General features: G+C 44.5%; 1 protein-coding gene across 2 annotated transcripts in view; it reads left to right on the plus strand.

Moving 5' to 3' along the window:
- LOC144819045 (uncharacterized) overlaps nt 1-24,231 on the plus strand; it is a 444,234-nt gene that overhangs the window by 33,204 nt on the left and 386,799 nt on the right. For both annotated transcript variants that reach the window (XM_078677028.1, XM_078677027.1), the window contains exon 3: nt 20,013-20,246. In XM_078677028.1, coding sequence (XP_078533154.1) covers nt 20,013-20,246 — 234 coding nt within the window. The remainder of the gene's footprint in view (nt 1-20,012; nt 20,247-24,231) is intronic.

Genomic DNA, 24,231 nt, shown 5'->3' on the forward strand with positions numbered 1-24,231 from the left:
ACATTGAAAGTGAAATGAGCCGATTGGCTCATTTCTCTTTCATTGCTATGTGCTTGCGGGGCTATCTCAGCCCCCTGAGCACGTAGGCAAATGGGAGAGGTATCATTGGAAAGTGGAGAATCTCCCTTTCCAGTGGTACTCTTCCCTAGTGGATCACTGCTTGTGGATCGCTGCAGGAGGGTGACCCCCAAGCAGGGATCCACCACTAGACACCAGGGAAGGGGGAGCGGCCCTTTGGGCAAGACCTCTGCTTCCCCCAAAAATGTATGGGCATATTTAGTCTGTGCCCTCCTGACCCCTTGCAGGGCAGATAGGTGCAATAGCTCCTGATATGCCCCCTCAGGAGGGCAGAAAGCCCACTAGGTACCAGGGACTGTTTGTTTATGAAAGAGGGGTTGGACTGCCCACAATGGGCATGCCAATGACCTCCACCCCCAAAACAAAAGGGACAGTCTTTCTGTGGGGTTTATTATCCCCTATATGCCCCCAGGGTGGGGTGCAGAAAGCCCACCACCGCTCCCCCCCCATAAAAACAGGGCACAGTCTTTCTGACCCCACGGGGGGACATATCCCGTCAATAGCCCCCGATCTGCCCCCCCTAGGGGGAGCAGAAAGCACACAGGGACTATTTTTACTTTGTATAGGGGTTGGGCTGCTGAATGTGTACTGGCATTTTGCTGGTAGTGTGTGTGGACCACCAAGCCGGTACAAATTTCCTACCACCCAGCATTTCCCTCTATCTCTTGATAAAAATGATACCTCACTTGTGTGGGTGTTCAAAGCAGAGATTGCCTAAAAACATTTTTAAAAACCTGCCCTTATGGACACGCTTTGGTTCCCCCTCAGTTTTTCAATGTATACGTTTTTAGGCTGACTCTGCTTTGGGTGTCATTTTTATCGGGAGTCAGAGGGAAATGCACGGTGGTATGAAATTTGTGCCAGTACGCTGATTCCATATAGGAATGTGAGGAAAATTGGATTTTTAAAAAAAATTAAATTTGAGGTTTGTAGGGGATTTTTAGTAAGAACACATCGGGGGACCATACAAGCCGCACTTCCCTCGACTCCCCCGGGTGCCTAGGTTTCAGAAATGTATGGGTTTGGTAGGTTTCCTTAGATGGCTGCTGAGCCCAAGACCAAAAACACAGGTGACTCCCTCGCAAAACCAGGTCTTTTTCTGTCGATCCCTTTGAAGTGTCCACAGTACATTTTGGGCTATTTTTCCTCTCAAAGGCACCTGTCTTACCCACACAAGTGAGGTACCATTTTTATTTTGAGACTTGGAGGAACACATAATAGTACCAATTGACTTTCTATGCATTTCTGCCTTCCAAATGTAAGACAGTGTGTAAAAAAGACGTAATTTGGTAAAGTGCCCTCAAATTTACATGCTATTATGAGTACCCACAAATGCGGAGATGTGCAAATAACCACTGCTTCTAAACTCCATATGTTGTTCCCATTTTGGAAATAAATAGCTTTCCTTGATACCTATTTTTCATTCGTTATATTTTATGAATTGCTGTAACCTGGTGCAAAATGAAAAACTATTGCAAGGCACAGCTCATTTATTGGCTGTAGGTACCTTGGGTTCTTTGTGAACCTACAAGTCCTATATATCCCTGCAACCAGAAGGGTCCAGTGGACATAATGGTATATTGCTTTAAAAAAATATACCATACTTAGAAGTTACAGGTGAAAACATCGACAGACTTGGCTGTTTCTTTCAAATCAATTTTAATATTTTTATATTTCAACTGTTACTTTCTATAGGAAAACCTTGAAGGATCTACACAAATGACCTCTTGCTTAACTCAAAATGTTGTCTACTTTACAGAAATGTATTGGTTTCACCCTTTTCTACCGCTAACGGAAGGAGGGTGAAAGCACAATTAGTATGAAAAATAGGCTACGTCCCACTAAAACGCCAAAACTGTGAAGAAAAGTTTGGTTTTCTGCCAAAAGTCTGCCTTTAAAAGCTGGGAAGATGGTGAATTTAGCACCGCAGCCCATTCATTGATACCATTTGCAGGGGGAAAAAACAGACGCTTTCATCTGCAACACTTTTTCCCTATTTTTTCCGCCCAAAAATCCAAAATGTTGCTGTATTTTGGCTAATTTCTCAGTCCCCTCCAGGGAAATCTCAAACCCTGGGTAACTTTACAATCCCTTGGATGTTGGAAGAAAAGGACGTAAATGTGGCACTGATGCCTTATGTGGACAAAAGTTTACTGGGGCCTCAGCGCGAATTGCGCTAAATAGCCATAAAAAGTGTGAGCATATGGTGGGGGGGTGGGTATGGGGGACAGTGAGGCCTAGTAGCGAAGGGGTCCCTGATTAGGATTGTGGTTGCTGCTTGAATAGGCATCATGCCTCATTCAACCCACAACCCTGGTGATCAGTGATGAGGCTAGGGCTTGTATTTGTGCAGTGCTGTACAGTGATTTGGTGTACACTACTATTCCACATCCAAGAACAATTCAAATTCTCCCTAATTCACATTTTTGTTTTTTCCTCAATGTTGTGTCTTGCTGCTGGATCTACAACTACATTTACAAGAATGGAACTTGAGCTGGCCAATATAGAAGTATACACTGTGGCTCAGATCAAGTACTTCTGTATGGAGATTGGACTTCCTGCCAAGAGTACTACCAGGAAGGTGGAGTTGCAAAAGATGCGGAGGGCTTGTGCAGAAGTTCACTCTGTACTGGGTGAGCCCACAGGAGATGATGATGGGATGGAGCATGACCCTTCTGAGGAACCATCTGCAGAAGAAGATAAAGAGTTAACCCCTTAACTCGAGCTTACTGCTAGGCCAGGGAGCAGTGTCTCTTCCTGCTCTCTGTTCCTGGAGGATGCCTAGATTCAAATTGGACGCAGAGGAGAAGACGACTGAAAGTGCTTCGGGCAAGAAATTTTTTTTACTGGCTCATGGGAAGAGCCTAAAAGAGATGGACATCAAGGCCTTAAAGGTGGATTCCTGCACAGATGGTGGCAGCATACCTGCAGTACTTGAAGGAGAAAAAAGGGTTTGCAGAACCAAGGATTTGGTGCTCAGTTATGTGATGGGAGATGGCATTGACAAATGATTTTCTTCCAATGAGGTTGCACTGAGGGTTCACTGGGTACCTGTGGTGCACTGGTTGTCACGACCGTGTATCCTCAGGATCAGGGCGATGCTATATAGGGGTCCACCTCCAGACTGCCCTAAGCTCTGAATATCAAACCACACAGAGCCTAAGGAAATCAGGCGAGGGAAAGGTCAGGAAGGGACTGGAACGGGAAGGGAGGCTGAAACGAGAAAAGCAAAGACACACAAATGTTAATAGGTACACAATGCTGACTACTCTTAGTATTTCTCGCTAGGACACCACCTACCAAGGTACTAACTAAAATCACTTCTTCTCCCTCTAGGTAGGTAATGCAGAGACTACTTCCACTTATACCAACAAATCTGTAACACAGAAAGACAACAGCAGCAATTAGTAAGGCGAGCCAACACCCAAACACTCCTCTATAATCGTACACCTTCCATGCATACCTTCCAGCCTTCCTGGGTAGAAATTATTCAACTAAATCCATTGGGTATTTCCTCTTAACCATCAGAGGATTAAAGTCCCATAACGAGGACTAACATAGTCATTCAGGATTCCCAAAAAGGTATTCGCAAAAATAATACACAGTTCCACAATCCAGATATCCGTGGTTTCAAAGGAACTCCAATAGTAGCAGAGTTTTAAAAAGTTCAATGCGCACCCAAAAATGTACGTAGGAGATTCTCCGAAGTTCAGTGCGCACATAAAAGTACAAATAGGCGCCTCCTCGAAGACGCTTACCTTCAGTGTCCCCAAAGGAACAAACACCAGCCGGTGCTTGACCCGCGTTCAGCAGCCGCTGAACGCCTAACAGGAAGCCGCCGCTCCCTGCTTGTTTGTCCCTCTCAGCCGAGAGAATCAAAACCTTCCAAAGCGGCCGCCTGGATTGCAGCCACTTCCCCCTCTATGCTTCACGAAGCAATGCGCAACCTCCAGCCCCGGCCGGGACGTAGAGGGGGAATATTCCAAGAACAGGTCACTCACTCTTACGGCGGGCGCCTCTCGCCGTTCTTCCTCGAAGAGGGCTCCCCTTGGCCAGCTAACACCAATCCTGGAATAATCACTCTCACGGGCAAACAACAGCTACAGCAACGCCGCTGAGTAGTTCAAAGAACTCCGCTTTTTGTCGGCTCTCTGCCAAATGCGGTTCAAACATGGGAACCAGCACAAACAGGTTCAAGGTGCAAAATCACGTACACAGCGCCCCAGCAGGTGGAGACATATATAGATGATAACCCCTCCCAGCTTGCTGAGCATTCTGGTCCTTGTAGTGCATAACTTCTTATGGAACCAAAACTAACTCAACAGGCGCTCCAGAAATCGAATCATGACACTGGTATGGTGGCCTGTGGAAACACATGCCTATTGTCAGAACTGACACACTTCTGACATCTGAGGTTATGGACCAAACCAAGTACACCCCCATGAAGGCTATTTTACTCACCACATTTTGGCTGACCCCTGAAAAGTATTGCCAAAGAATCGGGGACAGCCAGAAGCTCTCCAACCGGTTCTGGGTAGATTTTGTGGACTACTCCAGCAAGGCACTGATTGGTTGGTGTGGGGCTGCTAAATTATTGATTGTTAGGTTTAATTTAATCATGAGAGCACATCCTCACAATTAGTTTCACAAAGTTATGCCAGCGCCTAGTTGACATTAAGCTGACTGACCCCAGGAAGCTTGTTGAGGAGGCTGTGGCACCTGGGAGTGCCCCCAAGGAGGGTGGTACAGGTTCCCTCCAAGCAGAGTGCCAGAGTTAAAGATAATGCAGACCAGTCCCAGAGTAAAGCACAAAGAAAGGGTTCCCATGCCCCATCTGAGAAACAGGGGGTGGATCTGGCAATAATGGCCCAGGGCCCCCCTTTTCCAACCCTGCTGCTTTGAGTAATCCCAGTTAGGACACAAGCAAGGGACTCCTGTCCAAAGAAACCACCCGCTGGTGGGGCATCAACAGGGGTGGCCAATATGACCTTAGGGTTAAGTAGTCCATAGACCATGCCAGTATCTCCCGTAGTTGGGAGATAAAACTTAGAGGGTGAGCTGCTGATCCCTGAGGGTGAAAGTCGTCCCTTCCACCAGGTGAAAGTAAATGAGGTCACAGTCACTGCTCTGAGGGGCACTGAGGCTAGCCAGACCATGGTAGTGGAAAGGATAGTTACTCCAGGGCTGCACACCGGCCATGTGTGTAGAGTAACATGGACCCATGGGCAGGAATTCTTGCACTCTACGGCCCTGGTATCCCTGGAATGGGGTGGGGAGGTGACACAGAGGAGGGTCATAGTTAGTTCTCAAATGCCCATAGACTGCGTTCTGGGGAATAACTTGACCCCAGTGTCAGGAGAACTGTGGTGCCAAGGGCACCCTGACAGTTCAGTTTTATGGGGATACCGCTCCCAAACGGAGGTACAGGAGCCTAGATGGAGGGGCTGGATGAGTGAGGACTCACCCCTGTGCCTTCTTCAGCCTCCGTGTACAGACCCTGTGTTGACAGACCCGTTTCAGGATACCGCCCGTGAACCGTTGCGAGGTAGTGTATGTAGGGTGCAATGCACCTGGGGGTACGCCCCCTCCCCCACACTCAGACACCTCATTGATCAGAGAAACCTCAGGAGCCCATATGGAACTCCTTGGCAACCCCAAGGCAGGAAGAGAGGTATACCCAATTCGCCCAGTTAGAGCTTCCACCTAGCAGTGGATGGTCTGGGGCCTGTCTCCTGACACTGATAGCTGTCCGTGGTCTCTGTTGGGTACTGTCCTAATGGACAGAGGTATCCTTGAGTTGGGGACAGAAGTCAGACCCAATGGGTGGAATGGGGTACATCACTTTGTTGGTTATGGTGGTACTGTCTGCCTACTGGGATGCATCTGTGAGACAGATCCTTATATGTTCTCCTCAGATTGGGGCCACAGATGAGAAGGATTCCTCATGGGTCAGTTCAGTGGCTCAAGAGAGTGTAGAGAGAGGGATTCACTTGAGTTCAGAGAGGCATAGAACTGACAAGTGCCCCCGCAGTAGTGGGCCTTTGTCCACTTTCTATTGCCGTAAGCAGGGAAGTCCATCAAGGTATTGATTAGTCTACCCTGGCTTTGTGTTGGAGGGGGGTTGTGTTAGAAAATTACCCTGTATGGAGGGTCACCCCCATACGTTTTGCTTACCTCTGCCACTTTGGCTGAACTCATTTTTGTTGGCCGTAGGACTCTGAACACTTTACCACTTCTAACCAGTGCTAAAGTGCATATGCTCTTTACTCCAAAAATGATAATATTTACTCATGCCCAAATGGCATATTTGATTTACTTAGAAGTCCCTAGTTAAGTGGTACTGCATATGCCCGTTACTTGAATTTTAAATGCTACTTGTGGGCCTGCACCAAAGAGACAGCGGTTCATGTGGACAATGTACAGGATACCTTAGGGTCTATTAGGATGGCGGGCGGACTGCAGTTCGCCCGCCACCCTAGCGGTGCTGGGACGGCCGCCAATTAGGATGCCACTGCCACGGTGGCTGTGGCATCTTGCATACATTACATTGTGGCGGGCGGTGCTGCGCACACAATGAAATATATGCATGTTGTGCATTGGCATGAACAACATGACCGGTGCGGTGCCTGCCACCTTGTGCGTGCCAATGTTGAGGGGTACCATGGGTACCCCCCAAGTGCAGCCCCCCACTTCCCTAGGGGCCCGCAACAGGCCCCCAAAGAAAACACTGCATGCCTTTCCATGGCGGAGTCTCCGCCATGGAAAGGTATTGGTCCACTATCATCATAATATGGATTGCGGTGCCTGCAAGGCACCGCCACCATATGATGGGCCTTTTCCGCCCGGTAGGCAATTGGGCGAATTGCCTACTGCTGGAAAACTGGTGGACGGTCTTTCTGTCCGCCTGGGTCCCCACTGCCATCGTAATATGGCGGGGAGAAATGTTAGGCGGGCGGACTAGAATGGCGGGCTGATCGCCACCACCATATGGGCGGTGGCGATCCGCCTGCCATCCAAATAGACCCCTTAATATTATCGATGCGCAATGCCAGTTACCATTGGTATAGTGATGCTAAAAAAGAAGACCAATCACACAGAATGTAATACACAGGACAATCTTTGTGCAAATATGTTTGTGCTGTAGTAACATAGAAAAAAGGTGCTCCGTGTCCCAAGTGAACTTAGAACCTATATCGCCAGATTGCCAATTTATAACCTAAATTGAGGTTTAAAAATCAACGAAAACTGCAATTTTTCAATGCAAAGTTATTATTCCTAGTCTTCTACCACATTTGTTAATGCTATAAAGTAGGCAGTTTAAATATCTCCATGGCGTTTTGACCCCACGTCCAGTAAGGGGTCTCATCAGCACCTTACAATGAAGGACATCTGAAAATAGATGGGTAACTAATTGTCAGAGAGTTGTGCATACCAATCGTGAGTGAAAACAAAGGGACTCACATGGGGCAATTCTGCACTGCCAAAATGTAGATTGCCTTCTTATATTTTATAATAATTTCCAAATGGTACGATATAATGATTCAAGTTTGGTGTCTCTGGAATCACAATTTAAAATCCAAACTTACCATGAAGTCCAATTTTAAATTATAATTCTAAAAATGCCACTTTTAGAATTCTTTTTCCAATTGATGTACAGATTGCTGAACAATGTCAAACATTCACCCCAGTACAGAGATATGGGCCTAAATACATTGTTTATTTGCTCCCCATGCCTTTCCAGTTTGAACCCAGCCATATACAAATCGGTCTTGACCCTGCCCCCCATGGGAACAGTCCAGCCCGAACTACGTCCTCCTTGGACCGGAAACAAGCATCATGCCATTTCAGTTGAAACCCAGCCGTATGCGAATCTGTCTTGATGGAAACAGTCCAGCCCATGGGGAGCAGGGTCGAGACTGATTTGAATATTTCTAGGTTTCTAGGTTTAAACTGTAATTGCATGAGGAGCAAAACAACTACCACGAAAGGTTTGTGTTGGCCCTTAGTATCTGCACTCTGGTCAGTCATCCTTCTGATGTGTCCCTGTACTTCTGGTGCGGAAATGTCACAGAACTCATGTCATTGCCCTGGGGTGGTGCCTGTGTATGGTCCACCAGTGTGGGTAATACAAACACAGGGCAGATCAACACTACCTACTGGTGCACAGAGGTACTGCTCAAGATATTCCAGATCCAGTCTGACGCATTGGGTAATATTCTAAGCTAAGGTAAGAAATATGTGGCTAGATAAAGTCTCTACCAGATAAGGCATTACCAAAGGTATGTAGCCGGTTCATGTAGGTCTTTCCTTATAGATCTTGGTGGTACTAACCCCTTTCAGGAAATCCTCTACCATATCCTTATGCACGAGTAAATGTCTCTGGCTCCAATAAAAAGAAACTGGTTTGTTTATCTCTTCAGTGGACAATGTAATTTTTGCTGAGACCGGTGCAGATGGTTACCTGCAAAACTTAACTGACAGCCTATGGAACAAACCAACCCATGCCTGAGTGTCCATTTCCATACTCATTGAAACCAACAAAGGCATGCAGTGGAGCCTGCTGCAGTTTTTCTTTAGGCCAGTAATCCCATTGTCTTTTGGGACCTAAACCTGGTCTTGGCAATGTTTATACGTATATCTTTTTGGGCTGTTGTCCTGGTGGTCCAAAACTTCTTTCTTGGAAAGCTTCTTTCCTGATGGTAAGCTGAGTGCATCAGTAAGGTGCAAGCCCTTTATAATCTTTTGCCTTTCAAGGTTTTACATAGGAAAAGGGTGCTCCTCATGACCTACTCCTACTACTACATGCAAATACTGTTAGGGTTCCTCCTAAATGAAGATTTAGTTCTCCCAACATTGTTGTCTTCCACGCGGGCATTTTTGATCGATGATGTTAGGCTCACCATGAATTTTTGACCTAACATCTAGTGGCCTTCATTCTACTCAGCAACTATTTATAACTATTGGAAGCAATGATACCAATACAAGGGCTGCTAAGGCCAACCGTGGCCAATTAATAGCATCATGTATTATCCTTTATTATGCTCACTATCAGTACAGTGTTGGGGCACATTTTACCAGTGCTCTGGCAGCATTGTTTGCATTCTGTAGGTGTGTTAATATCACAGAACCCTGCTTAGCGACTGTGTTGGCTACCTCACGTTCACTTTGAACTACTATTACCTGGAGGTTGCCTCCAAGAGCTATGCAAGATTTGGCCAGATATTTTGAGCAACCTTTTTGCCTATGCCTATAGTGCATTCTTTCGGAAGGGGCAGAGTTATTTATATAAGAGAACTGCTAACATAGTGGGTCATCATTCTAGTTTCCGTTAGTGGTAGGAAATGTCTCCCAAAGAACCACATACAGGGAGATATGTTAACACAGATAAATTAAACCAGTTGCTGATACCATAAAGTAGCGTAGTGCATTTTTGAAGCTTAAATAAAACTTCAGAGTGAAGAAGTGTAGCTTGTAGCCTCAGTGTTTAAAATGACATCTAGCAAAAGCAGCCTGTGACACCTTGATGAAGTTGGTTAGTGACTATTAATGGCTTTACTTCTTCAATGGTATTGTCTGTTTGGTTTTGCACACACCATCTAGCATGCTTTCTTTGGTGACTATTTTGCTCCTTATGCCAGGCTACCAAAGGTGAGCCACGGTAACTCTTACTGAAGCCTGTTTCTGGATCTTCTTTAGTTGTGTGTGAGGACAGCCACGGCTCACATCAAGACTGCCATTCACGTCTCTACATACTGTAAGAAGGTGATCCAGTGAAAGGATCAGCAGTTTGGGGCCCTGCAGTTGTTCTTGAACACCAACACTGGATCCAGAATCTTTTGGAATCTTTTACATAACAGTTTCCTCCAGGTGCTGACAGGTGGCGATGTGTGGCATGGTATTGTCATGCTGTGCTGGTTGTTGCAGGTATGACATCAGAACCAGTGCAAGTAGACCACCTATGCGTGCTGCTGTCAGTTAATTTCTTTCTGAGCCAACCAATGCAGATCTAGAGCTTCAACTGTCATTCAATAGTTTTTGACGATTGTCTATAAAAATAGTGTGGTTTTCTTTGCAACATGTCACCTAAACTATGAGGGTTTAAGCTGTGTATGACATGTGACCAACAGATTTCGGTTACAAATCCACACAATGTCTCTATTTTGTGTCTTAGTGCAGGCAAGTTGTGTTCATTGTGTGGCAAGATGAACATGAAAGCCATTCATGACCGTTAGACCATGTTAGTGATCGTGGGGTTTAGGAATTTGTAGACCTGTTCTAGATCAAATTCTGCGGCGTGATGGTCCCGGTTAAGAGCAGAGACTTGCTCTTGTACCAACGGTGGTTCTTTCGACTGGGCTTCCTCCATATCCGGTAATCTAAGAGCCAGAAAAAACATAAGAAGTCAAAGCATGGTTCACCTGCATTGTGGCACTTGCACCTGCTATTGGATTTACATTTTCTAACCCTACTGTGGCCACTAAAGAGACAGCTTCTTCTCCGCAGTGATTCGGAGAGCAGCAGAAGTCGTAAACATTGTCCTACCTGCTTAAAAGGTAAAAACAACATTATTGACAGAGGCTTTCAACCCAGCCAGTTTTCCTTGGCAACATTGTTGCCCTTTAAAGAGATTAATGGATGTTTTACTGGGCTTATGGGCAAAACCAGGATCTTGCCCATAAACTAATAGGCAGGTTGCAAGAAGCCATCGGCCAGCTCCTGGAGATTCAGACTTTTTGTTGCAACATCCAACCCCGTAATGCCTTGTGGTAAAGGCTTCTTTGAGGTGTACTAACGCAAATGCATTCCCAACTACGCCTCCTGAAAGGGAGTTGTAGTGAATGGAAGCATATGCAGAGAAGGTGTTTTTAGCTAACAGTCTGGCCCTTAGGAGGGTCACATGTCTTTTAGAGGGATAATGAAAAGTGTCCTAGCTAATGTAAAGGAAAGTTTCAATTCTATTAAGGACACGGAGCTGCCCTGGAGTTAGCGGGGCCGGGGGCCCATTAACCTCTTCCCTCGGTTTTAGGGGTTGCTGGCACTGCGCCTGGAGTGCCGCCAATCTCTTCTCCAGAGGGGGCTACCACCTGCGAAACAGCCCTGAGGATGGAAGCGTCAATTACCTCTCAGAACTGGTCGTCGATGGGGAGGTAAGTAACCTCTTTCTCCTCCAAGTAATCCCCAGACTCATCGTAGTCCATTGACTACATAACCACCAGTGAACAATAAAGCTCACCAACAAAGAGGGATTTTACAGGTAAGTAACAGTTTATACTAATAAGCAAAAAGTGGTACTTCCCTCTTGTAAATTGAGGGGTTAAAAGCACCTGGGGTGCCCCAGAAAAACTGACATGATCTTACCCCGTAGGGTGTTGTCCCTTCAGGCGCTGGCTCCCACTCAGGACTATGTAAATCATCACAAAACTCCATACGCGAATGTGGCTCTAATTATGGCACCCGACTTACAAAACTTCTAAAAATAGGCACCGCTTATTGAGCGTTCAATGCCAGAGCTTCCCTGTGTCACACACATAACCACAGCCGGAGCACCTGCGCCGTTGGATCAAAGGAAACTGACGTGCCTGGTGGACTCCGGCTGCCAGGGGGTTGAGGCGCGCACTGCGCATGTCCTGTGAGATGTGGGCCCCCTGCCAGTCGGAAGACCCCAACGCGAGCCACAACAAAGAAGCACTTAGGAGCGATGGAAGCCTCTGCGGCTTCTAACAACATACACAGTAATTAACAAAGCACATAGGCGACCGTGTGCGAGCCTCAAGCTCCTGCGGCGCCTAATAACACCAGAAACAACTCAAATTACAAACAAGCATTGAAAATGCAATAGGTCTCGCAATAGAAGAGTTTGACATTTTTCGTTTTGCAAATGGATGAGTGGCGTTGCGTGGATGAGTGGCGTTGCGTGGATGAGTGGCGTTGCGTGGATGAGTGGCGTTGCGTGGATGAGTGGCGTGTGTGAGTGGCGTTGCGTGTGTGAGTGGCGTTGCGTGTGTGAGTGGCGTTGCGTGTGTGAGTGGCGTTGCGTGTGTGAGTGGCGTTGCGTGTGTGAGTGGCGTTGCGTGGATGAGTGGGGTTGGAATGCAATAGGTCTCGCATTAGAAAAGTTGTAGTTATTGGTCTTGTAAATGACATATTTAATTTTATTTTTTCGTTGTTAAAATTGCTAAATTGATGGCTTTGTCATTTACAATCCCAATAGTTATAACTTTCGCGAATGTGACACCGATAGCATTTGGAATGCAACATGTTTTGTATTTACGTGACTTATATGGCAGCTCTCGTCGTTATGCTACATCTCTAGAGAGCAGGAGAGTGCAGCAGGGGAGAGAAGCACAGCAATGCAATATGTCTCGTATTAGGAAAGTTTGAGCTATTGGTATTGTAAAGGACACATTATTTATTTATGTTTTGTTTTTTAAAATAGCGAAATTAATAGCTTTGTCATTTACAATGCCAATACTTATAACTTTCGCAAATGTGACACCTATAGCATTTGTAATGCAATATGTGTTGTATTTACGTGACTTACATGTATTGATATTACAAATAACAATGGCTTTTAATTTTTTTTCAAAGTTATTGTAATTTATAATGGCACTAGCTTAAAGTTTTGTAAATAACTTTTGTGAAGATTATGTTCAGTGTATTTTATTGTGACAAAAAACCAAGAACCGAAGTGAAATATTAACATCTTTGTTACATTTGTAATAAAGCTTGAAACATTGAGAGAACATATGTGAACCTGTTGTTGTTGAATGGTTGCATAGATTGATGCTGTGGTGATGCGGAGTGATGTTGTGATGGCGAGCGAGAGATGCTGTGGTCTTCAGTGATGCTGTGGTGGCGCATAGTGTTGTTGTGGTGCCCCTGAGTGATGCTGTTGTGGTGCGGAGTGATGCTGTATGTTATGCTATGCTATGTTTTGTTTTGCTATGCTTTGTTTTGTTTTGCTATGCTATGTTTTGCTATCCTATGCTTTGATTTGTTATGCTATGCTTTGTTATGCTAAGCTATGTTTTGTTATGCTATTTTTTTGCTATGTTTTATTATGCTATGCTTTGTTTTGCTATGTTTTGTTATGCTATGCTATGTTTGTTGTGTTTGGTATGCTATGTTTTGCTATGCTATTATATGTTTTGTTAGGCTAGGTTTAGTTGTGTTTTGTTAAGCTATGCTATGTTTTGCTATGTTTTATTATGCTATGTGTTGTGTTTTGTTATGTTATGTTATGCTAAGTTTTGTTAAGCTATGCTATGTTTTGTTTTGCTATCCTTTGCTTTTTTATATGCTATGTTTAGTTTTGCTATCCTATGCTTTGTTTTTTTATGCTATGTTTAGTTTTGCTATGCTATGTTTTGTTTTGTTATGCTAGGTTTTGTTTTGCTATCCTATGCTTTTTTTTGTTAAGCTATGCTATGTTTTATTATGCTATGCTTTGTTACACTATGCTAGTGAGGGTGAGTGAGGGTAAGTGAGGGTAAGTGAGGGGGTGTGAGGGGGTGTGAGGGTGAGGGGGTGCGAGGGTGAGGGGGTGCGAGGGTGAGGGGGTGCGAGGGTGAGGGGGTGCGAGGGTGAGTGAGGGTGAGGGTGGGTGCGGGGTGTGAGGGTGTGTGAGGGTGAGTGAGTGTGTGGGACAGTGAGAGGGGGTGTGAAGGTGTGTGACAGTGAGAGGGGGTGTGAAGGTGTGTGAGGGTGTGTGATGGTGAGAGTGTGAGGGTGAGTGAGGCTGTGTGAGGGTGAGTGAGGGTGTGTGAGGGTGGGTGAGGGGGTGTGAGGGTGAGGGAGGGTGAGGGAGGGGGTGTGTGAGGGTGAGGGGGTGTGTGAGGGGTGCAAGAGTGTGGGGGTGAGGGGGTGTGAGGGGGAGTGTGTGGGGTGGTGAGGGTGTGGGGTGGTGAGGGTGTGGGGTGGTGAGGGTGTGGGGTGGTGAGGGTGTGGGGTTGTGAGGGTGAGGGGTTGTGAGGGTGAGGGGTTGTGAGGGTGTGTGGGGGTGACGGTGTGTGGGGGTGAGAGGGTGAGGGTGGTGAGGTGAGGGTGGTGAGGGTGAGTGAGGGTGTGTGAAATGTTTGTTGATTTTTGTATTCATCAATGTGCCTTAAATAAATAACATGACGGTGATTCACGATCAGCAAAGCATGATGCAATAGTAAAGAAACAGAGGTAACATGCAACAGAACCAAGAGATTTACAGAGAAATGCACATTAGCAGATCATTCCAGGGCAAAGAAGGGCTTGCAAAGAAAGCGCTGGCTCAGGCGAGACCTAAAAAAGGCACCGAAAAATTGACAGGTATAACTTATAATGTATCTCCTAAAAAACAGTTTTGTTAACCAACAAAACCCAAATACAAACCACTCTTTGTTGATGGCACATAAGTAACGCACAGAGGTATTAAATTGTGTAGCTCAGTTTTCAGAATCTCTGAGCCCTCCTGGTGACACCGAGTACCAGTTTTCAGAAGCAGAAAATAAAATGAGGCTTACACACACCTAGCAGCTTGAGTCAAATGTGCATGTGGTTTCTCCCTACGGTTAATCTCACTCGCATTTAAAAGTACGGACCAGTCTGTTCTTTGTGCACCACATTAAAGATCAAATGTGAGCCCCACAAGAATGTACTTTAACAGTGAAGAACATGCCCTCCTCCTGTTATACCGGGCCCAGAGAACGCAAACTCTAACACTATGACCCTCGCAAAGTTGATACGCAGGAGTAGCCAGTGTTCAACAGTAGCTTAATATAATGCCACAGCATGTGATAGCATGTAAGGCCACTGAACGCGATAACATAAGGGCCCTGGTAGAAGTTTTCTGTTGAATTGAAAGTACTTTTTAACAACAGATGGGCCCTGCGCGCCCATAAAAGTTGCCCTAAAAGCATGGCGGCGAAAGAGCGCACACTGCAGTCGTACGACCGTCCCCCCTGGCAAAGTTGTTAACTGCTCGGTTAAGTGCGTGTAAACATTGTGACAGCGGCTTAATGTAAGCCTACTGTAGACAATAACATTACATCCTAGTTTAAGCTAATTTCAACAGTTTTAATGGTAACCCCGTCCCACCTCGCAAAGTTGTTCAGTGCTCTGTTACATATACATTGTAAGCGTAAATGGAAGCCAGGAACGCAAGGTCTGTTAAGTGCGTGTAAACATCGTGACAGCGCCTTTATGTAAGCCTCCTGTACACAATAACATTACATCCCAGTTTAAAGCGAATTCCAACAAAAGCACGGCGGTGAAGGAGCGCACACTGTAGTCGTAACTCTGTCCCCCCTCGCAAAATTAATACGCAGGAGTAGGCACTGTTGATCAGTAGCTTAATATAATGCTACAGCACGTGATAACATGTAAGGCCCCTGAACGCAATTACATTACGGCCCTGGTAGAAGTTTTCTGTTGCACTTAAAGCATTTTTTAATAACAGATGGGCCCTGCGCGCCCAGAAAAGTTGCCCTGAAAGCATGGCTGCGAAGAAGCGCACACTGAAGTTGTAACCTCGTTCCTCCTCACAAAGTTGGGGAGATGTGTTGTGGCTGCCTGCTGTTCATATGGCATCGCTGCTGTGGTTCCTCTGAAGCTTTGTCACAGCAACTTGTTAATTTATGTCAGTTAGAGCGCCCCAGGCCGTGACTGCATCTGTGGTAAACTTTGGCGTTAGGTGAACTTAATTTTATTGCAAGTGGGGGAAATGTGCTGCCTATGACTGCAGGAAATGTAAAGGAACTGGGTCGTAATTTTAAAGGCAGGACGCTTAGTATATTTATAATGGTGGTAAAGGGAGAGAAAAAGAGGGTAGAAAACAGAGATGGTGCCTAAAAGCAATGTGTAAGAGGATGAAAACTGTGCATACCGTTCGTGGTTTCGTTGGACGGCGGGAGAGAAAGGACCGGGCGTGTGAGAAGCAACGGTGCTTAACAGAACACGAGGAATTGCTGTGTCACATGCTTGTCCAGCCTAGGCTGCATGGAGGAGTATATACAATAAGGATCGGGGTGTGCCTAAAGAGGTAAGGCACAAGCGGAAAATATAGGTTCAATAGGCCAGGGCAAGGAAGAGTGAGAAGCGCGGGCCAGATCGGTCAAGCGTGAGAGGACAAGGACGGAATGGTTGCCGGCTTGAAAGTAGATAAACAAGCTTCTGTGATCTGCGACACGGCGGGCAGGGGAGGGGGCGGAGCGGGGAGAGGGGAGAGGTGCGACACGGCAGGCAGGGGAGGAGAGTAGGAGGAGGAGGGGGGAGGAGAGTAGGGGAGGCACGGCCTAGCGGCCGTGCAATCAAGAAGTGAGGGGGCGGAGCTGGGGGAGGCTGTGAGAGAGAGAGTGGGCAAGGCAGGCGGCTAATATAGGTTCAATAGGCCAGGGCAAGGAAGAGTGAGAACCGCGGGCCAGATCGGTCAAGCGTGAGAGGACAAGGACGGAATGGTTGCCAGCTTGAAAGTAGATAAACAATCTTCTGTGTTCTGCGACACGGCGGGCAGGGGAGGGGGCGGAGCGGGGAGAGGGGAGAGGTGCGACACGGCAGGCAGGGGAGGAGAGTAGGAGGAGGAGGGGGGAGGAGAGTAGGGGAGGCACGGCCTAGCGGCCGTGCAATCAAGAAGTGAGGGGGCGGAGCTGGGGGAGGCTGTGAGAGAGAGAGTGGGCAAGGCAGGCGGCTGGGGGCATGTGCACGCGCTTTTAAGCTCACGGGCACTGCAAGGAATCGCCACGATTCCTTGCAAGTTGGTTAAAGAGTGTTTAAGCCCCCATAGTCTCGCAAGCTCGATGCGCATGCGCATCGACAGGCGAGACCTAAAAAAGAAAATCACTTAACTGACGTGGTGCTGTAGCAGCGAAGAAAGAGGAGCCTAGAGAGCTTCAAGGGACGATATACGGCGGGCTGGAGCCTGATTGGAGGACTTGTTATTGATTTTTCTTCCCTATGTTTTATGGGAAATGGAGTTTCTATTGACATATTAGCAATGCTTTAACCCCTTCGGCGCTGATGACGAGCTGAGCTCGTCATCAGTTGTGCCGTTCGCACGCTGATGACGAGCTGAGCTCGTCATGTAACGCGGCTTTTGAAAAAAAGCCGCGCAGCGCGAAAATCGCCGCAGCCGCATGCGGTTAAATGGGCCGGCACTTCTAAATTTCTGGCGCTTGAGTACCGGAACTTCTCTTTGTCCAAAGAGAATACCGGTACTCATGGGGCCGTAAACCAAGCTTAGTGAAATTGGCATTAAAGAGAAGCGCCTCACAGCTGACAATGAGTGGGTCCGTTTGTTTTCATGAAGCAGTCTGATCGAGTGCTAATCTCTCCTTTTATCGTGGTAATTGAGCGGTGGCCCGTAGGCAATTCCTTCTGAGCTGAAAGCAAGTTTGGGAGGGGCCCGAGGTGCACTGGGAGTACTCACCGGTACTGAGTACCGGCACTTCTAAATTTCTGGCATTTGAGTACCGGAACTTCTCTTTGTCCTAAGTGAGTACCGGTACTCATGGGGCCGTAAACCAAGCTTAGTGAAATTGGCATTAAAGAGAAGCGCCTCACAGCTGACAATGAGTGGGTCCGGTTGTTTTCATGAACCACTCTGATAGAGGGCTAATCTCTCCTTTTATCGTGGTAATTGAGCGGCGGCCCGTAGGCATTCCTTCTGAGCTGAAAGGAAGTTTGGGAGTGGCCGAGGTGCACTGTGATTACTGACACTGTGTCTGCTCTGTGGAGACAATAGCCAGGGCTTTAATTGGGATGAAATAACTGGGGGGTTTCTCAAAGGGACGTGACCGGTATAATTAAGGGCATGGCTTAAAAACACTAAAGGTACACAAATGTGGTTAGCATAGTGTGTCCATTAGACAAAATGGGTTTCCTTTCTGTGCTATTCAGTTATTTATTACAGTGATACCTCGAGCTTCTAGTTTCTAACATTATACAACTCAAGACAAAAATACAAAATAAGGTTCGTTTGTAGATTTTATTAAAATACTCGTCTTTTTTTTTCTTATTTATAATAACAAGAGGACTATTGTTTTATTAATTTTATTTCTTTGTATAAATTCAATGTATATTTGTTATGTATGAAAATATTGCAGACAGCGGACACGGTCCTTTTAAAAAAACAGAGAGTATAGATTGAATCAAAATTGTTTGAATCAACTATAGCGAGGACTATGTTCATTAATTTTATGTGGTGTATCTCTTATTATAAATAACAAAAAAATAATAATAATAACTGAATAGCACAGAAAGGAAACCCATTTTGTCTAATGTTTACACTACCCAGTCCTTTCTGGCTCCTTGGGTAAACTCTCTCTTTTTTGAGGTAGCATAGTGTGTCGCCTGACTGGTATTTTACTGCTTCTGTCATTGCATCCAGAATCTGGATACATATTACAAGTAATATTACACCTACATCAAGCCAGCACTATTCAATATGTCAATGGCTGTTAGTTGTATAAGATCAAAAACACAACAACTTTGGCTTCGTTGTATATAATATTGAAAATTCTTCAGTTCTAAAATGATGAGACTATGTAAGAAGTATAACTAGCCACTTTGAATGTACATCTAAGGCAGTGAAGGGCGGCCCTGCTGCAGAGTTAAGATTATTTTTTCCAACAAGGGTGAGGGCAAAAATGAATGGAGAGCCCGATAGAGACCCGTTTCAGCGCCTGCTTTTTAGAAAGACCCAGCCCACTTAAAGCCCTGACAATAGCACGATAGGAGTGTGGGCAGGGCCTGCTAACAGGCCTATCTCCTGACTCAGAAAATCGAAGGGAAGGCTTCCTGCTGGCATAGCGGAGTACAGCAGCCAGAGCCAGAGCGAGGAGGAAGGTGGTGACAGTGATGCTGTAGCACAGCACTGGGCATCAAGGTTTAGTAAAGAAGCCCACTTTAATGATAAATGTACCCTTTTGTACGTATCAGGGAAATTAAATAATCAAAATACACCAGAAATGCTTTAGTATCATTATGCACATTTGCACACCAATTCAATCTCAATCACATTAAATGTGTGCCCCTGGCCAGATCCCTTTCACTGCCCATAGCCAAGCCCCCAAAGCCCCACCCCCAAAAGCCCCGCCCCCTGGTCCACATCTCAATTTGGTGAGTACCTGCACTTATTTTTTTCCATTTGAAGCACTGCATATTAGCCTTATGAAATGGCTGCTGGAGCTTGATTACTGTAATAAAATCAAAGGAAGTAAAGCCTAATTCTCACCTCTGTGTCCTGCCATAGAATCCCATGCTTTATGGGATAGGTTGGCTAATGTTTTGCCAGCGGCAAAACAGTAAATGTGCTAATGCAAAACACTGCCCAGCTTTGGACAGAGGTTTATCTGGGGCAAGCAGAAGGGGCAATGCAATGTGCAGGAGTTCCATACCTAAGCTAGGCATCTACAAAGTGTCTGATGAGTAAGCTCCAGTGGTTGCTATGTATGCAGCACACAACTTCCATGCACACCGCATTGTATTGCAAATTAATTACATTTACGAACCACCAAGTTTAGGGAGACCTCTTGTGCCAAACACGTAAATTGTAATTAATGATAGATTGGGCTCACAGGGGAGGTTACGTATGTGACAAAGACATGTTGGCATGTTACTTAAACTCTTACCAAAGTATCATTAATGGAGCATGATAATGTATAAAATAGTTTGACTCAAGTTTCACTTCGTAGCAATGGTGTTTTATTCTGAGTAAGTTATTCTTTCTAAGATTCCCTGCTTTGTAAGCATCAGTACAGACAATTAACATATTGAACATACATTCTTTTTGGATGCAGCAATTTTATTTTGAGGTATAGGGATGAAGTTCACTGTGAGCTAATGCTGTTATTTTTATCTTTTCAATGAGCTGATGCTGTTATTTTGATCTTTTCGATAGATTTCGTATCTTGATGTATTTTATGTAAGAAGATATGTTGCTGAAATTGACATGGCATTGTATTTTTTAGGCAGTCTTGCAGATTGAAACTGAAATCATTACATCAAAGTTTGATGAGATTAGCAAAATACTGGATCTGAAAAGAAAGCAATTGCTGGAATACATTTCGAATCAAAGAAGTAGGAAAATGAAAGAACATCAACTCTGGAAAGAAATGAAGACTGTAGACAAGAAAACTGTGGTGAACCTCCTTCTGGAGTGCGAGAAGATTGTTGATGAATGTGATCCTCAATCCTTCCTTAAGGTGAAAGTTTTTTTTGTTGCTTAAAAATGCCTTGCAGTACTTCCTAGTTCTTCTTAAGGGATCCAGGTTTCGCCGTTCTTATGAAATAGGTCAATGTTACAATATTTAAATATAGGGCTATAGTAAAATACCAAGGCAAGTTATAATAACCTATTATGTTGAATTATATCCCTTGTATTAAAAGAATAATCCTTATGTTTACCATAATATGATGTAGTTTTGACAACCTTCAGCAACTGGGCAACACACAGGATGTTTATCTTATGTGATGCTTAAAATAAATCCTACTAATCAGACATTCAGCCATGGTAAGACTTGTACGTAGTGTTACCAGATTGCTGATCTTAGCCCTCTACGCCTCACTAGCTGATACAGGAGGGGGGGGGGGGCAGACCTTAGATACCCTAATTCCACTGGGCCCTGGGACAGATACTCCCGAGATAACCTTGACAGAGGACTATAAAGCTCTAAACAAAATCATACCTAGTAAGGCAGCCGGACTGGATAAGATCCCAGGGGATCTTTATCGGGCAGAACCCAAGATCTGGAGCCCATCTTTCTTGGTGATCTTTAATGCCATCTTTCAGGGAATGGTGCTACCTGCAACGTGGCTTGGCGCCAAGATCATTCCAGTGTATAAGAAGGGATCACCCTTGTTACCGGCTAATTATCGACCGATCAGTTTGATCGATGTCTCGCAGAAAATCTTTGCCAGGATCTTCTTGAACCGGTTGGAAACCTGGCTCGAAGAACAAATAATTCTGACCCCCCTGCAGGCTGGTTTCAGGGAGAAAACATCAACAATAGACCAGATATTCAGGCTCCAACTTCTCTATTGGGAAACAGTTGAACTGGAAGGGGGTAGCCTGTTTCTGGTCTTTGTTGATCTGAAGAGTGCTTTAGATATGGTACCTAGAGATGCACTATGGAGGGTTTTAAGTGAGTTGGGACTTCCCTCTTACCTCTTAAATATACTGAGCAGATTACATAATGGAAATTATGCCCAAATCCGATTTGGGGAAAAATGGGGAATTAACGCAGCCCATCCCTGTCAATAGGGGTGTCAGGCAGAGATGTGTGCTTGCCCCCACCCTGTTCTGCATTTACATCAACGGGTTGATGCTCTGATATCATGTAAAGACACTGATGCTACCAAAATCGCCCAAAAGCATTTCCCTGCTATGATGTTTGCAGACAACACTCTCCTCCTCTCCAAGTTGCCGATGGGCATCCAAAGAATTCTAGATGGGTTTTGCAAGTTTTGTAGTAGTAGGGGACCAGAGATTAACATCAATAGAACTAAATTTATGATCTTCAACCCCAGTAAATCTACACGCCCAAACCCACATATGAATGGAATTCCTTTGGACCAGGTCTCTGTATTTGACTATTTGGGCCTAACTCTTACTGAAAATATGACATGGGGGTCTCAGATTAAGAAATCCAACCTCAAATTGACACAAACTACAGGCGGCCTGGCTAAGTTTTTTAGAAAGACTTTCCACATGCCAGTTAGCCCCGTTATGGAGATCTATAAAAGTCAGGCAAGGCTTATATGGGGTTGAACTCTGGGGGGACTCTAATCACAGGTCCTAAGCCATTAGAGAGAATAATTTCCTTAGACAATTGTTTGGGCTACCGACAAGTTCCCCCTTGGTTCCATTGCGTATGGACCTAGGGTTTAGATCCATTGCTGAGGTAATTGTCTGCAGGCCACTACTCTTCTGGCGGCGCCTCTGGGCAACACCGGAACTATCTGAGTACAAAAATAGTGATTTTTAATTTAAGCCAAATACGCAGTTGGCAAAGAAGCACTGTACAAATCAGCAAGCATACATGCGTCCCACTTTTGTGGGAGGCGTAACACCAGAAAGAAAACCTACAAGAAAATGAAAGTGTGTATATAATTATTTAAACTTAATAATAGTGGGTACCATGAATCAGATCCGGTGCTATTGCTCTCAGAACACTGGCTACCTCACTAGTGTATTTTAATGTGCACATACAACAATCCAAAAATCATTTTAAGAGAGAGACAAAAAGTTTACTCAGTCTTGTCGAAAAAATATATTTTTATTTTCTCAAACAGATGTCAGAGTTCCAAATAAAGGTCTCACATTTCATAACAGTTCACTTGTTCCAATTCAAATTTAACATCTTCCATAATTGCGGTAGTTGGTATTGGGTTAGATATAATCACAATCCAGGTTACACAAAACAGCTTGTAACAATCAACGTTGTTTCACAACTTAATTGCTTCTTCAGGGCTGTTGAAAACACACACAAACACCTGGTTCAAACATTTTTTTAAACATTAACTAATCAAAAAATGTACAATGATGTGACAAAATATACATACAAAAATAAAGTAATATTCATTCAGATTATCTATATTCATACATGAGAGCTGAAGTGTGGTCCCTAATACTGTAATTTGTGAGTTATCCCAAATACTGCAATTTGAGAGCAGGGCATGTTCATGCACAATATATATTAAGCATTGATGGTGTTTCCTCATACGCTGAGCTCTAATATTGAAGAACTCTGTTCTTCCTTACATTTAGTACCTATTTAGACATACCAGTTGAACTGAACTATATAAGTCTTGCATCCACAGTCTCAATTTTCATGGCTGTCGTCCTAGTAATTGAGCTAATTGGTAAATACAAATTCAAGAATCGGAGTTCCTTAAGATAGTTGCGTGAGTCGGAATGCCTGGAATTGATACACCTCAAGTTCAATACAGTTCTCCTAATGCTACATCTGTTCTTTCTACATTTCTCTTAACCTTTATTAGAAAGGCTAAAGAATGTAGAAGGATAACTACCTTGCCCCACTCATCTTATATTAGACCCACCCTTCAGGGATCTTACATTTTAGATAAACTTGTCAAAATCGGTGTGTTATGGTTTCTAGTGTCCTCCTGCACAGTAGCAGAAAATCAAGGCTTTGTCCGGTGGGAGTAAAATTATTAAATTTCTCAAGTCCATCTACTTATGATTCAACAGATGAATCAGCACATTACTAAAGTGAACCCGATTAGCAGGTTCTCACCTAGTAATATGTTCTTGAACACTTTCCCAACATGTTTTAGCAGAGTTAGTCCAAAATAGTGATAATAATATCTATGATGCCTATGAATTATAAACAAGATATTGAAATCTTTGATATTTCATATCTTGTCTTATAATGTTAAGACCCAAACCTTTCCTGCGTGGTAGTGCAGAATAGTGAATTGTACCATAGCAAAAGATAGCATAGCGCTATAAGGGATAATAGGAGTTTAATTCCAGTGTAGAAGTTATAGGGACCTAAAGAGTTAATATAAATAGAAATTCTAGTTCTCACCGAGTATCATATAACAAATTTCCCCAAAAAGGAATAACTTTTAGCATGAGTGTTCAAGATAAATCGTTATTGGTGCCTGGTAAACTAAGGAGAAAGAGTAACCTTATTACTTTGACGCAGACTATTTTCAAAATATAGAATTAAATATATGAGAAAAAAATCTTTATAGGAAATGTTTTATAAGACCTAAAATGTCAACATATTATTAAAATCATCAAATAAGTGAACTAAGGGTCCAGATGTGACCGCAACTTATATCATATGGCCCGCTATTATGTAAGCCTTTATTTCGGTTTGAATATCCCTCTAAATCACGTCATGCGGTCTGACCTAACAAGTTCAAGAGAATGGCCTCTGGGACTATACAGATAGTGTTTGAAATGGGGTACCTGTTCTGATTGGGTGGGTAAAACAGTGTATGTAAAGGAAACCGTTCTCATCTCAAAATCAATAGGACGGGCAGGAACTAAAATAAAAAATTAGTAAAAATATCATAAAGAGGGTAAAAATTAATGTATAGATTTATAAATCTACAAACTGGATCTCTCCAAACTGGAGATCGAACCCGCTTGATCTTATAAATGTGAGTTGACATTATTAAGTTACGCCACTCTGTGGTCTGTCATAATCCTATGGA

The sequence above is a fragment of the Lissotriton helveticus genome, chromosome 2_1, assembly GCF_964261635.1.
Source record: "Lissotriton helveticus chromosome 2_1, aLisHel1.1, whole genome shotgun sequence".
Taxonomy (NCBI): domain Eukaryota; kingdom Metazoa; phylum Chordata; class Amphibia; order Caudata; family Salamandridae; genus Lissotriton; species Lissotriton helveticus.